This window comes from Anastrepha ludens, chromosome 6 (assembly GCF_028408465.1).
Source record: "Anastrepha ludens isolate Willacy chromosome 6, idAnaLude1.1, whole genome shotgun sequence".
NCBI lineage: Eukaryota > Metazoa > Arthropoda > Insecta > Diptera > Tephritidae > Anastrepha > Anastrepha ludens.
The window spans coordinates 35,551,748-35,569,439 of record NC_071502.1 but is presented as its reverse complement, the minus strand read 5'-3'; the positions used below and the strand labels follow the sequence as shown (position 1 = coordinate 35,569,439).

At 39.7% G+C, this 17,692-nt stretch overlaps 1 protein-coding gene across 2 annotated transcripts; it reads left to right on the top strand.

The window, feature by feature from the left end:
* Positions 1-3,012: 3,012 nt before the first annotated feature.
* Positions 3,013-5,497, top strand: LOC128866322 (phenoloxidase 2-like). 2 transcript variants are annotated; one of them, XM_054106949.1, is made up of 4 exons: positions 3,013-4,079; positions 4,153-4,774; positions 4,845-5,074; positions 5,142-5,497. In XM_054106949.1, the coding sequence occupies exons 1-4, from the start codon at positions 3,099-3,101 to the stop codon at positions 5,352-5,354; spliced, it is 2,046 nt and encodes a 681-aa protein (XP_053962924.1). In that variant the 5' UTR covers positions 3,013-3,098; the 3' UTR covers positions 5,355-5,497. The 2 variants fall into 2 exon arrangements, with proteins under 2 accessions (XP_053962924.1, XP_053962925.1); XM_054106950.1 differs by having other exon boundaries at positions 5,147-5,289.
* The last annotated feature ends 12,195 nt before the right edge of the window (positions 5,498-17,692 follow it).

Genomic DNA, 17,692 nt, shown 5'->3' with positions numbered 1-17,692 from the left:
CTATAGAGCTTTTTTTTCTGTCGGAACTACTGTCAAGTACAGCACTCAGACACAATTAAGTCCATTGAACTGCACTCGAGTTCCCTTTTAATTTTGTTCTAAAATTTCTAAAATTTTAAAAAAATTTTTCTAAAATCTACCCGACCTCCGAAGAAATTTGAGTAGATCTTGTGGTGCCAAGCAGCCAAAGTGGTCGCTTCTTAACATATCATTACCAAAGACCTCAAACCTGATTCGAGTGAAGGCGGGGCAGACGCACAAGAAGTGGTCCGCCGTCTCATCCTCCTTTTCACAAGCTGGGCAGAGTACATTGTCTGAGATGCCTACCTTTTCCATGTGCTTCGCCCACAAAAAGTGACCCGTCATCAGCCCAACCAGCTGTCTGCAGTCCCTTCTGCTTAATGACAGGAGGATTTGCGACAGTCGCTAGGGCATGACAGATAGTATCAGTTTAGTTCATCTGCAGCCTCTATCAGCCTGCCAAGCTCGCTTGTGGGTTGTAGTAACCCATTTACTAACCGTGGTCAAAGAAGTTAGCCTCAGAGACCATCCTAGCTGAAGAGTCAGGGGTTCTTCGGAGCTTACTTACATTGGCAAAGACGGAGGCTTATTAAAAGAAGCCTACTACAAGGAAACGTAAGGCTCAAGCGCCATCTGGTACCACTAAGGACCAATTGTGATGGACCTATGTGATGGCTTTCAGCCAGCCAGGTCAACCTAACCTAACCTCCTTCCCTGAAAGGTCCCCACAGCTTCTGCAATGGGGTTAAATGGTAAACCCAGCTTTTTCGGTTGTGCCCCGATCGTCCAATGGCCGATGGATACAGCTACGAGTCCTCTGTCTAATGTACTAGAGCCTAGAGCCAAAGGAGCTTTTTTGGAAAGCAAAATATTTTGCTAGAGAGGCAGTATAACTTCGAGCACAATATTCCAAATACATTTTCAATGCATCGCCGCCGTCTGCTAAGCCTGTAGTTAAAAGTATGACGCCTTTCCAGCCCCCTATTTCTCGATGTGGCATATGGTTTCATAATCCGCACGTGCAATGGAAAAGCATCACCACGCTGAAGAATCCCTAATAATTATAAGAATAGAAAAACTGCATGTATCTAAGTTTAATTAGCAACTGCAGACTAAAAAGGCATGCAAATGTTTCCCATTGCTCTAACAGCAAAGTTTTTCATTATAAGAAAGGCTCCCAGAACTTCGTGGACATGTAATGGCAGCATGCTTGCCATCGGGGGCACCTCCACAGTGGGGAAAACTCTACTTGTTGAATGTGCATCCAGTGCTTTCTATTTCTGCAGGTGTGAGCGGTAGAACCTCCTTGGCTAAAGGGTTAAAATGATTCCCAAACAGACGCAACATGCCGTTGAAGTATTCCACAAGCAAAGAACCACTTCGGCATTTGCCACACAAGTCACTTCTTCTAACGTTGTTGACTCCATGCTGGCGTTTGTCTCGGAAGCTCGCAAACGTATGAAAGCTCTGATAAATGTAGTAAAACCTATAAAAAGAAATAAAAAGTGGCTTTTCCAAAAAGACATCACGGATTTATTAGGTAGCTCAAGATGACCGACACAGGGTGCGATTTATAGGGCCGTCGCAATGGGACCTTTGCGTCCGTTGCGGCAACACATTTAACGGATGTGATGTATAAAACGTACTGTGGTGCCGCAATGAAAATATTGCCGCATGCAAACAGAAAAGCAAGCAAAAGAACATCTTGTCGTGTAAGCAAACAACATATGTACCTATTTCGTTGTGTATAAGCAGGTTTTTGTTGGTTGTGAATCTTCTTTTTCTTATATATAAAAATGAATGTTTGGCTATATGCCATCGATCAAAAACTACTGGACCAATTATTATAAAAATTGGTATATATATGTATTTTTCCACGGAGAAGGTTTGTAGAATATGCTCATTGATGCCACTCGCCATCAGGTGTCGCTGCAGAGTAGCAACTTCTGCCGCGTTCAACCGATTGTCATAAAAATGAGTATGACCATGTATTTTTACACAGAGGAAACGCATATGGCATGTTCATAGATGTAACTCGTAGGTTATATATTTTATACCCGAGGTTATATTATAAAATTTATGCTTATTGAAGAGAAAGAGGGTTCCAATAGAATTTATGGTGGAGGTAGACGGTGAGTGCCACCATAACTTCGACATCGGGACGCACATTCATTTTTCAGGACAACTTGGTTAAGCCAGCTTTTTCTCTATCCCTTCAAGCTTTCATCGAAAATATACGGTTGGATTTGAATTGACTAAATTCACTTATATTCCATTTATTTTCTGCACTTAATTTGATATAATAAAAAACACCATCGATAAGAATCTCTGCGATACAAAATTGTGCTTCTTGAAACAGTTGCTATTTTCGCCGCACTTTCCGTACGGCAAAAGTAGAAAGTTGCCAGTTTTTACCCATTACGGAAACGCACTTCAGAAGTGCTTTTCATATTATATCATAAGCTAGATATTTAAAACTTTGATAATTTGGTTTAATCGCAAAATCTCAAGATTCGTCTTCTCGCTTTTGATGCTTATTTCGTTTTAGTTCTGTTTAACGGGTCAAAATGATTATCAGCCGATGGCATCGCTCCGTCCGATGAAGTTCGTTCAGCGATTTGATTGTTTTTATACTACGAAAATTGAATTCAATCGAACTGTGTGGGAACGCAAGGAACATTTTTTAGCTCCAGTAGAGTTATGGTAAATGGAAAACATTTGCGGTCCGATAACATCTGGTAATGCTCAAGTTCAAATCATTTTGATTCTCATATCTAACAATTAAAATTTGCACTCGGAAGGCATACACACACACATACATGCATATATATGTATGTGAGAAAGTAGTCTGAGAGCGAAATCTAGCTGCAGTTGTGACCGCACATTATGTGATAATGTGGCCGCAGAACTCTTAGTGATAGCTACTAATTAAATTTGCTGTTAGTATATAAGAGTGCATTTCTTGTTTCAGTTCATCAGTTTCGTATTGAGGCAAACGTGGTGCACACAGAACCCGAACCTCAAATTCAGTCTTTTAATCCATATCTGCCACAGGAACTTCTTAATCATCGTTAATAATGGCTGACCAAAAGAATCTGCTGTTGCTCTTCGATCGTCCTATCGAACCCATTTTCGTGCAGAAGGGAAAAGACGAAGTATTCGATGTGCCCGACAAATTCCTCACGGACCGCTATCGTCCCATCAGCAATGAGGTTCAAAGTCGTTTCGCTGAAAAGGTAGAGCAACGCATTCCCGTTCGAGATATAACTATTCCGGATCTACGTGTACCCATGTCACTACCCCGAGATGCACAATTTTCTCTTTTCATTCCGGCTCATCGTCGTATGGCTGGCCACCTGATTGACATTTTCATGGATGCGTCCTCCATTGAAGATCTTCAGAGTATTGCTGTGTATGCTCGCGATCGTTTGAATCCGTATTTGTTCAATTATGCACTGTCGGTGGCGCTGCTACATCGTAAAGACACCAGAGGGCTGAACATTCCGCCCCTTGTACTGAACTTCCCCGACAAGTTTGTAGACTCCCGTATTTTCCGTCAGATTCGAGAAGAAGTCTTCGTTGTTCCTGATGGGTCACGTAGGCCAATTATTATTCCAAGCGATTACACTGCTTGCGACTTAGATCCCGAGCATCGGCTTTGGTATTTCCGTGAAGATATTGGCGTTAACCTCCACCATTGGCATTGGCATTTGGTGTATCCCTTTGAAGCCGGCGATCGTGCCATTGTGGACAAGGATCGTCGTGGCGAACTCTTCTACTACATGCATGAACAAATATTGGCTCGGTATAACTTGGAACGCTTCAGCAATAATCTGGCTCGAGTTTTGCGTTTCAACAACTTGCGCGATCCCATAGAGGAAGCGTATTTCCCCAAAATGGACTCATTGGTGGCTAGTCGCTCTTGGCCACCACGATTTAAAGATACAAAATTGTCAGACCTAAACCGACCAGTGGATCAAGTTCAAATGGATGTTAGTGACTTGGAGCGCTGGAGCGATCGTATACGTAATGCTATAGCGCAAGGCTTTGTCACTGATGTAAGTTTACACCACACCACTTATCCATGTCCAAAATATACAAATGCAACTAACAAAATGTTTCTTAATTCAGAAAAGTGGCAATCAGGTACCACTGGACGAAGTTCGTGGCATTGATATTTTGGGCAACCTGATTGAATCATCTATTCTTTCTCCAAACCGGGCCACGTATGGTGATTTACACAATATGGGCCACGTGTTCATTTCATACTCTCACGATCCCGATCATCGTCATTTGGAGTCCTTTGGCGTAATGGGGGATTCCACCACTGCCATGCGAGATCCCGTTTTCTACAGATGGCACGCATACATCGACAGTATCTTCCAGGAACACAAAACTCGTCTCACGCCATACACTCTACCAGAGCTAAACTACCCGGGTGTGTCTGTCACTCGTGTACAAGTACTTTCTAGAGGAAGTCGATTTAATGTTCTTCGAACATATTGGAAACAATCAGATGTTGACCTATCAGGTGGATTGGACTTTGTGCCACGTGGAAATGTGTTTGCTCGCTTCACTCATCTTCAACATACTCCATTCACCTACAGAATCAACATCAATAACGAAGGTGAAGCTCATCGTCACGGTACAGTACGAATCTTTTTGGGACCGAAAAGAGATGAGACCCATAAGGAAATGCTTTTCAAAGATCAACGTTTGCTGATGGTAGAATTAGACAACTTTGATGTCTCTCGTAAGTATTAAATTATTATTCACCTATACATGTATACAGGGGTCACTGCTAACTTCAATTCAATCAACAGTAAACCCTGGCCAAAATACCATTCGACGCCGATCCTCTGAGTCCAGTGTTATCATTCCCTTCGAGCAAACCTTCCGCAATTTAAACAAAATCCGACCGGGAGAAGGTATCGCTGATAAGTTAGAATTCTGTGGTTGTGGATGGCCTGAGCATATGCTCATCCCGAAAGGTTTGCCCGAAGGTCTTTGCTGCGAATTGTTTGTTATGGTATCCAATTATGATCACGATAGGGTAAGGAAACATCTTTGATTGAAAATTTTATTTTTTGGTGTAAATCAATATTCTACACTTGTCATAGATCAGGAGGTGGTCTTCGTGCAAAGATGCGCCATCTTACTGTGGCCTGCGTGATAGTCTCTATCCAGACCGTCGTGCTATGGGGTATCCATTTGACCGCCTCGCTCGCTCAGGCGTTGAAAACCTAGCCCAATTCCTGACTTCGAATATGAAGGTCGTAGATGTGGAAGTGCGTCACGAAGAGCGCACTGAACAACTCGATTACGAGAACTAATTTGCTTTAACGACTGTGGACTAATGAAACATATCTACGTATGTATGCTTGTATGTATGTCTATATGTACAATAATTAATTTCAAAATATTCTGTACACTTTCTTTTATATGAATGTGTTAATCTATAAAAGAAATAAAATCAAGTTGGTATAGAAATTGCAGAATTTTATTTTGAATTAAGGAAAGGGGCCACGCGAATTTAAGGACTTTGTTTGGCATACGAATTTTTAGTTTATTTTTCATTATTAGATATAATTTGAACTGCGAATATAAGTTTACAAATTACATATATGTGTTTATTGCGTATTTCAGCGGCAAACTGAGCAGCACTTTAATCAAACTTTTGAGTCAAATTTTTTCCGAAATTTATTGACCCAAGAGAAAAATTTATTAATAAGAACTATAAGTTTGTTGCTTATCACCTCATATGTGAACGTGCTTTAAGTCCCCTACAAGATCATTTAACTCAACTTGCGTTATCCTATGTGATTGTGATGATGTGCTGGGTTCTTCGTATTCTAAGGTTGAAAAAATTTATAGCGAAGTAAATGTGATTTTACCCTCATTTTCATCAATATTAAAATGTTTTGGAATCGAGTGAAATCTGCTATGAGCCAGAGAATGCGTGGTCCATTGTTGTTATTTCATGTTCTTCATTTCATATTGAATTCAAATAACTGCAATGGCAGCTAGATAAGAATTTGTAGAGAGCTTTATAATTACTATCCAAGGATGATAGAATACATGGTTTCGCCTTCCGAATTCGCTGTGTCGTCAAAGCCTATGAATAAATGAACAAAAGGAAGGGGAATTACTTGTTTGTGATGAGGAAGAGTAGGCCAAAGCAATGGAAACCACCAAACACAATTATACGCACACAAACACACTTTCTTGGTCTGGCGTCTTCCGCATAAAATCGAAAAAAAGTCTCCATTTGGAGGATTTACGCAGCACTTCGCTTTCATTAGATCGTTTACCTTAAATCTCTCAAATCACAATATTGCCAGACCATTCACTGAATTTTCACAAGCATTTAATTTTTCCTCCTTTCGTTTGTTTTGTATTGGCAAGAGACCTGACGTCAGAATTATCAAAATCGCGAAAAATAAAGTAACTGCTTTGGGAAGGCGCCACCAAAATCATGTTTATAGGTATTTAAGAGATCCAATGTATTGTATGTATCAAGCATCCCACGCTTTTAATCTAATTTGAATTATTCTATTTGTATCTTAATTTTTGTTATAATTCTGTTCTGAGGTAGTTGACTATGACTGATCGTTCGATTTGCTATTACTTCATTATAGGTCTCTTTGTCATTAAAATTTATTTTATACTTTTTAGTTCGATTGGCAATAAAAGCGTGTTTTTTAGTTTTTTTAAACTATTTTTTATTTGTATTGACGTCGCGTCACTTGGGAAAGCGCAATCTTGTTTTCGAACATTCTTGCATTTGGAGCATTGCATCTATGCGGTGGTGATTTCCAGCAGACGCTGCTAGCCATTCTGCGTTCGACAAATATATATGTACATATATATAATTGCCTCGTACACCCTTTTTGGGTGTTTGGCCGAGCTGCTCCTCCTATTTGTGGTGTGCGTCTAGATGTTGTTCCACGAATGGAGGGACCTACAGTTTCAAGCCGACTCCGAACGGCAGATATTTTTATGAGGAGCTTTTTCATGGCAGGTATGCCATTGCCTGCCGAGGGGCGACCGCTATTAGAAAAATGTTTTTTCTTAATATAATTTGGTGTTTCACCGAGATTCGAACCTACGCTCTCTCTGTGATTTCCGAATGGTAGTCACGCACCAACCCATTCGGCTACGGCGACCGCCCTCGACATGTGCTGATGAGATTTATGCAGATTTAAAATAGTAATTTATACGGCAAAGCGTCAAAACAGTCAGAGTGATCATCAGCTTACGAGTACAATTGCAAGAATATCAAGCGGCAAATATATTTTCTGACAAATTTCTGGATATTGGCAATAGAAAAGTCGGTCGGTATCCAAGTACACCACGTGCCCAATTGCCAAAAAATCTCTACACTATCGTTAACCCAAAACATTATCGGATTGAGAGTAGTTTCCCGAGCATACTGGATAATTACTTCAACCTAAATTGACTCGGTAAGTGTGCTCTTTTGCTACAGATGTTTAATTTTTAATGTTGCTGTTTGAATTGTAATCTTTGGGGCACGTTGTTTCGCAGAACCTTCCAGAATAAATTTGCCATAAGCTGCACTGTCAAATTTTCCACATCCGGGAAGATGAGACTGATGAGAAGAAGGAATTCCCATGGGTAAATCGGCGCACTGAAGGCGGTTACTCCAAACCTATTCCAGCAATGGTGGGAGCCTACAATGAATTTTGATATGATGTTGATGAATTTAGCGATGTTTTAAAATTATTTGCAAACCTCATTCATGCATCAATAATTTGTATTGAATGTGCAAATTTCTTGCGTGCATGAAAATGTTCACGGAGGCTGCACTCGCTTAATTTAAAAACGCGGAAGATTTTACATTATTTGTATGAACTAAGGAATACTGACTGGCATTCGTAGAACATATTTCATTAATTTTTAACAATTTTTGATCAGCCTTCCACAGAGCACTAACAAAAGTAAATATTTATGGTACGGATGACGGCCCTTGAATCAGCTGTTTCTTGCTTACAAATGGCGGCCGCAAAGTGTCGTGATCTTTAATAAATACTTCCAAACCGTTTTTTCCTGTGGTGCTGAACAATAATCACAATCTTTTGAAAGGTTTCTAAAAATAACATCTCCGATGCATGGGTCCTGCTGGTATATTCCCTGTATTTCAAATGCATCAAATATTTGTCGGATTTGCAGTGAAACGAGATAGAAGGTGACCTCCAAAGGATGCGATCTAAGCGTAGTGGCCTACTAGCATGTAGGTTGAAACTATCAAACAAAATTCGAAAATATTTATTTTTCTAAAATTATTCTATTAAAAAATAAAGAAAATATGAATGGCTATCGTTAAATCGCAAAACATTTGGGTAAAAAACATTGGTTTTGCCTTTGTACCATATTTTTTCGATGTTCCCACTCAGTTTGGCTCGCACCATTGTGTCGTAGCAATTTTTACGCAAATTTTAATTTTTCGACCTGGGCAGTTGCACAATTTGAATTTCGAAGTGCGTGAAGTCTTAGATCCTTCCTCAATTTGAATTTCGAAGTGCGTGAAGTCTTAGATCCTTCCTCAATATTTTATACATAATAATTTTTGGAAGCCCCGGGCAGCCGCTCTCTTGCACACGGACGAGTTCAATATTTTCATTTGTTCTCGATATCCGACCAGGCCTCGGCCGCGGGCTGTTTGCCATCGACCTTGTTGCCGGAACTTTCGCACCCATAAACGAATCAAATATTCACTTGGGCTGTCACGTAAACGTCGAATAGACAAAACATGAACAAAATCTATGACGAACAGTTACACACGAAACATTGGCCTTGAAATACGCTTCGACTGCAAACGCAAGTAGTTCCACTGTGACATTGTGACTAAATAAATCGCTCGAATAACGAAGCTAACGCGGTCTCCTCCCCGCTCATATGCTCAACAGTTAGGGAGAAAGTTTAAATTTAGAACCTCATTCTTGCACTGGACCCCCTGTACATATAAGTGATTCCGGACGGATTTCTGCCGGATTAACCGATGTTACTGAAACGTACTTAGTGAGTCGCTGAACCCAAACAGTAGACTAAGGACTTTCCATCCTAATGCATTCAGTTTTAGGGGTGACACGTCCTTTTCTGGACGCTAATGCTGGCCTTCTTTCTTTGATAGCTGCGCATTAAATTTATCCAGCTGATTGCAGTACAGATCCGCGTTGAGGGTTTTCCCTGTTTCAGCAACTATGTACAAGTACACAGCACCTTTCCTGTGCAACCACAAACAAAGCAGTATTTTTCGTTAACGGATACCTGGTTTTGGAAGTGTTGCTGATGATGCTCCTGCTCCAGCTTGTCCAAAAGCGGCTCCACATTGTGTCTAATGTGATGTGATGAACACGTTCTTACACGATTAATTTAATTCATTTGGAACCCAAACACTTTGCTTTAAAACAAACCCAAGAAGGGCTTGCTTTATATTATACTAGCAAACCCGGCCCCCTTCGCTGGGCACACTAAAATAGAATAGATATGGTTTAGAACAGAAAATATATGATTTTCATATTATTTATTTCTTTATTCTCTATTCAAGCGCTTTGGCATAAACAATATTTTTTGTTTTTCTATTTGTTTTTGAGTAAATATAAAATATAAATTGAAAATCAGGAAAAAAGAAGATTGTTTCTAAATTTCAAATCAACGCATATGAATAAACAATCGTCTTTTTTCCTGATCATCCATGAATTTTTCGTTTCAATTTATATGTTTTGTTAAAATTTATATTTTTCAAAAAAAAAAAAACGAAAAAAAAATTTTTTTTCACGAACACATAATTTCATTCGGATTTCACATTAAATTCTCAAATTTCGTAAGAAACTATTCACTGTTCCAAAATCCACTCCAAAAAAATTCACAAACAATTTTTACATGTTGCACTTACGTTTTTTCCTTATGGCATCCAAATCAGAAAGAAATATAGACCCATTGTAACTCACACTGTCAATTTGACAGTTCAGTTCCGCCCCAAGCGTTAAAAAAGTAAGCGACATTATGGCTGGTTCAAAAGAACGCTGTACCCGTTGCCAGTGCTCCGAATTACAACCAAACTTTACGAAACCCATTTTCATTACTTACTTAACAATGTGTGTAAGTTTGGTTTAATTCGGTGCAAAGACACGGCGGGTCCACGTTTTGGCATATATTTCGAGACCCTAGTCATCAATAGGTATGAAAATTACCCCGTATTAAAGCACTTATCAACAGCTTTCATTTGATACCCATATTGTACACACACAACCAAAGGTTACCCGGGTCCACGTTTTGACCTATATCTCGAGACCCCAGTCACGGAGCGGCATGAAAAATACTCTGTACTAAGGCACTCACCAACAGCTTCAATTTGATATCCATATTGTACAAACACATTCGAGGCTCCACGTTTTGGTCTCTATCTCGAGACCCTAGTCACGGAGTGGCATGAAAAATACTCTGAACTAAAGCATTCACCAACAGCTTCCATTTGATACCCATATTGTACATACACATCCGAAGGTTACCCGGGTCCACGTTTTGACCTATATCTCGAGACCCTATCTACCAATAGGTATCCAAACTATACGGAAACCATCTTCAATACCTCCTTAACAATGTGTGTAAGTTTGGTTTAATTCGGTGCAAAGACACGGCGGGTCCACGTTTTGGCATATATTTCCAGACCCTAGTCATCAATAGGTATGAAAATTACCCCGTATTAAAGCACTTATCCACAGCTTTCATTTGATACCCATATTGTACACACACAACCAAAGGTTACCCGGGTCCACGTTTTGACCTATATCTTGAGACCCTATTTACCAATAGGTATTCAAACTATACGGAAATCATCTTCAATACCTACTTAACAATGTGTGTAAGTTTGGTTTAATTCGGTTCAAAGACACGGCGGGTCCACGTTTCGGCATATATTTCGAGACCCTAGTCATCAATAGGTATGAAAATTACCCCGTATTAAAGCACTTATCAACAGCTTTCATTTGATATCCATATTGTACAAACACATTCTAGGGTCCACGTTTTGGTCTCTATCTCGAGACCCTAGTCACGGAGCGGCATGAAAAATACTCTGGACTAAAGCATTCACCAACAGCTTCCATTTGATACCCATATTGTACATACACTTCCGAAGGTTACCCGGGTCCACGTTTTGACCTATATCTCGAGACCCTGTCTACCAATAGGTATCCAAACTATACGGAAATCATCTTCAATACCTACTTAACAATGTGTGTAAGTTTGGTTTAATTCGGTGCAAAGACACGGCGGGTCCACGTTTTGGCATATATTTCGAGACCCTAGTCATCAATAGGTATGAAAATTACCCCGTATTAAAGCACTTATCAACAGCTTTCATTTGATATCCATATTGTACAAACACATTCTAGGGCCCACGTTTTGGTCTCTATCTCGAGACCCTAGTCACGGAGGGGATGGAAATACTCTGAACTAAAGCATTCACCAACAGCTTCCATTTGATACCCATATTGTACATACACATCCGAAGGTTACCCGGGTCCACGTTTTGACCTATATCTCGAGACCCTATCTACCAATAGGTATCCAAACTATACGGAAACCATCTTCAATACCTCCTTAACAATGTGTGTAAGTTTGGTTTAATTCGGTGCAAAGACACGGCGGGTCCACGTTTTGGCATATATTTCCAGACCCTAGTCATCAATAGGTATGAAAATTACCCCGTATTAAAGCACTTATCCACAGCTTTCATTTGATACCCATATTGTACACACACAACCAAAGGTTACCCGGGTCCACGTTTTGACCTATATCTCGAGACCCCAGTCACGGAGCGGCATGAAAAATACTCTGTACTAAAGCATTCACCAACAGCTTCAATTTGATACCCATATTGTACATACACATCCGAAGGGTACCCGGGTCCACGTTTTGACCTATATCTCGAGCCCTATCCACCAATAGGTATCCAAACTATACGGAAACCATCTTCAATACCTTCTTAACAATGTGTGTAAGTTTGGTTTCATTCGGTGCAGACACGGCTGGTTAGCGAACACACACAAAAAGTTGACTTTATTTTATATATAAGATTTTTTTCAGTTTGGGTCCGAAAAATCCAAATATCTTACGGAACCCTATTTTTTTCCAAAATAAAATGTAATCCATGTTACTCTTGGATAATGTAGTTTTCTAATGGTGAAAGAATTTTTAAAATCGGTCCAGTAGTTTTTGAGCCTATTCGTTACAAACAAACAAACAAACAAACAAACAAACAAACAAAGTTTTCCTCTTTATAATATTAGTATAGATTTACAACAGATACAACAGGTGAAAAAAAAAACAAAACAAACTTCCCAATGACTCACTAGCTCGATTATATTTTATTTACAAGAAAAACTACCTGCCTATTTAAAATGCGACAGAACTTTGCCCCCAACCCAATATTTGTACTTTTAACCTAAGCGTAGTACTCAGTTCACGCCGTGAAAACACCGCGCAACATCTCAGCAACATGATGCCAGCAACTTGTTTTCACACCAATTGAGCGAAAACTGACAGTTCGTTAAAATTGATAAACTAAAATTGAAAATTTCATACATTGTTGGAACAAGTAAGTTTCCTTAAAAATATCAACTTTCAAAACTTAAATCAACCGATTCTTTGTTTTGTGTGTATAGTGCAGAACACAGAGGCAACCACAAAAAGGGTGAAAATACATTTGAATAATGAAGAGAGGAAGAAATTACTAGTGACTGTTAAACAATTTCCATGTAATTGGATTTTGGTATTCACACAAAGAAGTGAGAATCAAATTTGATGTTATTTATTTTATGCTATTGTATTTTATTGCAACCTTATTTAATTTTTATGTATTTTCTTTATTTCAGTTAATTGAATTTATTTTATTTTTTATTCATTTTCTGCCTGATGTGCATTTTATAAATGGTGGTTAAGTTTCAAGAGCCGGTGTTGATTTTGAATAAAATACAATTTTTTATGAAATTATTGTCATTTTTCTTTATTATTATAATACTGGTATGGCTCAATTACGTATGGAACAAAATATCGGCCAAATGGCCGCCGCGGCCTCGACGGCACTCCTCCATCCGATGGTCTGAATTTTCGATGAAGCTGAGGCATAATTCAGGTTCTATTCCGTTAATGTGCCGAATTATCTCATCCTTTAGCTCTTGAATTGTTGCTGGCTTACCGACGTCCACCTTTTTTTCAAATAACCCCAAAGAAAGAAGTCCAACGGTGTCGTTGACGTTTAGTTGTGGTTCACATTCAATATCGGCCCTTGAAATTTAACCACCCTTTATATTAATCATAAGCGAAATAAAAGAAAGCATTAATGAATTAAAAATTTAGATTCTGATTTTATATTTTGCTTTAAATTTAAGAAACAAACAAATAAATTTTCTGTTTCAATTTACTGTACATATGGATGTAAAACGGAGAATAATTTTGCTTGCGTAAAAACCTACTACTTTCTGCCTTGTTATTAGGGAATCAGGAAAAAAGATTATGAAGTTATTTACAGAGTTTATTAGGTATAAGTCAAACATTTCCAATTTAATCTAAATCCCGCACTCCGCAACTCGGACAACAATAATCAAGTTCACTGGGTTGTGATGGCGAAATTCACCTCCTATCAATTATCTGAAAGGCAATATTGAGATCTACGGGTCCTCCGAGGTAATTATGTAAATAGCAGCATGCAACTATGTACTATTTTTTGTACTTTTTCTGGTTGGTAGGTAGGTGAAATGGTTGAAGGACCATTCTGGCACTAACCAAGTAGCACTAAAGCGCCACTTCAATAGTATTACAAACCTCAAACGCAGATATCTACAGCCAGCCAGAGCTCTTGATCTAATGTAGAAAATTTGTAGGATTTAGGTTGTCGCACTGCCCAAGGTCTTCGTAGAATGGTGCACCCAGTGAGCTTAATCGTCTAGCTGCCAAACGCGGACATTTACAGAAAAAGTACTCAACAGTATCCTTCACTGAAAGAATGCTGCTACATGTTATCTCCTTCAATAATGCATTGGTGCTACTCAGTTGTAGTAAAGCCAATATAACTCTATGGTGTTCTAGTGTGGTGGAAAGCATAAACGACACACAAAACACCTATGGACAGTCTTCAACGTCTTGGTGCATTCTGCACTACAGGAGCAATTAAAGCTACTTCTACGGCAGCACTTGAAAGAATGCTCAACCTACCACAGATTGACATAGCGGCAGAAGGTCTAGCAGCTAGATCTGCGCAAGACTTGACGCAACGGGTGAATTTACCTGTAAAATATTCGGACATAGTTCAATAGGTATGAATTATCGGACCAATACGGATTATATGACTCCGAAATACAATTGGGTGAAGAGATTCCGAACAACAATAGAAGAAGAGAGGTGGAAAAGAGGTATGAAACCTAGCTCCACTACGCTTAATATATTTATTGACGGCTCGAAAATGATGGACGGAGTAGGTGCAGGGATTTATTGCGCAGAGGTAGACATCAGGCGGCCAATTAAGCTCCCTGACCACTGCAGTATTTTCCAAGCAGAAGTCTTTGCGGTAGAAAAGGCTGAAGAAATAGCATTAGCAAAGACATCGAGCAATTCCAACTTAAATAGATACGTTGACAGTCAAGCGGCAAAGAAGGCAATAAACTCATTCGAAATTTCATCTAAAATCGTTCTTAGAGCCAGGGAACCCATAGAGAGACTAACCTGAGTACCCGGACATAAGGGCATCACAGGAAACGAAATTGTAGATGAGATTGTCAAAAGCGCTATTTACATACAATTCGAACAACAAAACGACATACTGAAACCTTTAAATACGATCTACAAAGACATGGCTGCGGACATGAAAATACGGATAGACAGGAGGTGGAATAATCTAGCCATTTGCAAAACCGCGAAAATCATGTGCACACAGAATGCAGATAAATACGCCAGATTCGTTCTAGCCCTGTCTAGAAAGGAAAGCACCACTATCGTAGGTATACTAACAGGCCACAATTTGTTAGAGGCACACGCATCCAAGATGGGAATTGCAAACGATGATGGCTGCAGATTTTGCAATGAACTAGAAGAGGGGGGAACACCTTCTGTGTTCTTGCCCTGGCCCCGAGTGAAATTATGAGTAACTCTACAATATGAGAGGTTAAAACGTCTCTCAGGGTTAGAACTTTAGAGCTTTTTTTGTCGGGACAACTGTCAAGTACAGCACTCAGACACAGTTAAGTCCATTGAACTGCTCTCGAATTCCCTTTTAATTTTGTTCTAAAATTTTAAAAAAAATTTTCTAAAATCTACCCGACCTCCGAAGAAATCTGAGTAGATCTTGTAGTGCCATGCAGCCAAAGTGGTCGCTTCTTAACATATCATTACCAAAGACCTCAAACCTGATTCGAGTGAAGGCGGGGCAGACGCACAAGAAGTGGTCCGCCGTCTCATCCTCCTTTTCACAAGCTGGGCAGAGTACATCATGTGCTTCGCCCACAAAAAGTAACCCGTCATCAGCCCAACCAGCTGTCTGCTGTCCCTTCCGCTTAATGACAGGAGGATTTGCGACAGTCACTCGGGCATGACAGATAGTATCAGTTTAGTTTATCTGCAGCCTCTATCAGCCTGCCAAGCTCGCTTGTGGGTTGTAGTAACCCATTTACTAACCGTGGTCAAAGAAGTTGGCCTCAGAGACCATCCTAGCTGAAGAGTCAGGGGTTCTTCAGAGTTTACTTACATTGGCAAAGACGCAGGCTTATTAAAAGAAGCCTACTACAAGGAAACGTAAGGCTCAAGCACCATCTGGTACCACTAAGGACCAATTGGTCTATGTGATGGCTTTCAGCCAGCCAGGTCAACCTAACCTAACCTCCTTCCCTGAAAGGTCTCCACAGCTTCTGCAATGGGGGTTAAATGGTAAACCCAGCTTTTTCGGTTGTGCCCCGATCGTCCAATGGCAGATGGATACAGCTACGAGTCCTCTGTCTAATGTACTAGAGCCTAGAGCCAAAGGAGCTTTTTTGGAAAGCAAAATATTTTGCTAGAGAGGCAGTATAACTTCGAGCACAATATTCCAAATACATTTTCAATGCATCGCCGTCGTCTGCTAAGCCTGTAGTTAAAAGTATGACGCCTTTCCAGCCCCCTATTTCTCGATGGGGCATATGGTTTCATAATCCGCACGTGCAATGGAAAAGCATCACCACGCTGAAGAATCCCTAATAATTATAAGAATAGAAAAACTGCATGTATCTAAGTTTAATTAGCAACTGCAGACTAAAAAGGCATGCAAATGTTTCCCATTGCTCTAACAGCAAAGTTTTTCATTATAAGAAAGGCTCCCAGAACTTCGTGGACATGTAATGGCAGCATGCTTGCCATCGGGGGCACCTCCACAGTGGGGAAAACTCTACTTGTTGAATGTGCATCCAGTGCTTTCTATTTCTGCAGGTGTGAGCGGTAGAACCTCCTTGGCTAAAGGGTTAAAATGATTCCCAAACAGACGCAACATGCCGTTGAAGTATTCCACAAGCAAAGAACCACTTCGGCATTTGCCACACAAGTCACTTCTTCTAACGTTGTTGACTCCATGCTGGCGTTTGTCTCGGAAGCTCGCAAACGTATGAAAGCTCTGATAAATGTAGTAAAACCTATAAAAAGAAATAAAAAGTGGCTTTTCCAAAAAGACATCACGGATTTATTAGGTAGCTCAAGATGACCGACACAGGGTGCGATTTATAGGGCCGTCGCAATGGGACCTTTGCGTCCGTTGCGGCAACACATTTAACGGATGTGATGTATAAAACGTACTGTGGTGCCGCAATGAAAATATTGCCGCATGCAAACAGAAAAGCAAGCAAAAGAACATCTTGTCGTGTAAGCAAACAACATATGTACCTATTTCGTTGTGTATAAGCAGGTTTTTGTTGGTTGTGAATCTTCTTTTTCTTATATATAAAAAAAAATGTTTGGCTGTATGTCATCGATGAACTCAAAAACTACTAGACCAATTATTATAAAAATTGGTATATATATGTATTTTTCCACGCAGAAGGTTTTTAGAATATGCTCATTGATGCCACTCGCCATCAGGTGTCGCTGCAGAGTAGCAACTTCTGCCGCGTTCAACCGATTGTCATAAAAATGAGTATGACCATGTATTTTTACACAGAGGAAATGCATAAGGCATGTTCATAGATGTAACTCGTAGGTTATATATTTTATACCCGTAGTTATATTATAAAATTTATGCTTATTGAAGAGAAAGAGGGTTCCAATAGAATTTATGGTGGAGGTAGACGGTGAGTGCCACCATAACTTCGGCATCGGGACGCACATTCATTTTTCAGGACAACTTGGTTAAGCCTAGCTTTTTCTCTATCCCTTCAAGCTTTCATCGAAAATATACGGTTGGATTTGAATGGACTAAATTCATTTATATTCCATTTATTTTCTGCACTTAATTTGATATAATAAAAACACCATCGTTAAGAATCTGTGCGATACAAAATTGTGCTTCTTGAAACAGTTGCTATTTTCGCCGCACTTTCCGTACGGCAAAAGTAGAAAGTTGCCAGTTTTTACGCATTACGGAAACGCACTTCAGAAGTGCTTTTCATATTATATCATAAGCTAGATATTTAAA

Coding starts and splice junctions, on each gene's coding strand:
- LOC128866322 (XM_054106949.1), top strand. CDS start 3,099: ATGGCTGACCAAAAGAATCTGCTGTTGCTCTTCGATCGTCCTATCGAA. Junction 4,080..4,152: donor CGCAAGGCTTTGTCACTGAT/GTAAGTTTACAC, acceptor TTCTTAATTCAG/AAAAGTGGCAATCAGGTACC. Junction 5,075..5,141: donor CCAATTATGATCACGATAGG/GTAAGGAAACAT, acceptor CACTTGTCATAG/ATCAGGAGGTGGTCTTCGTG.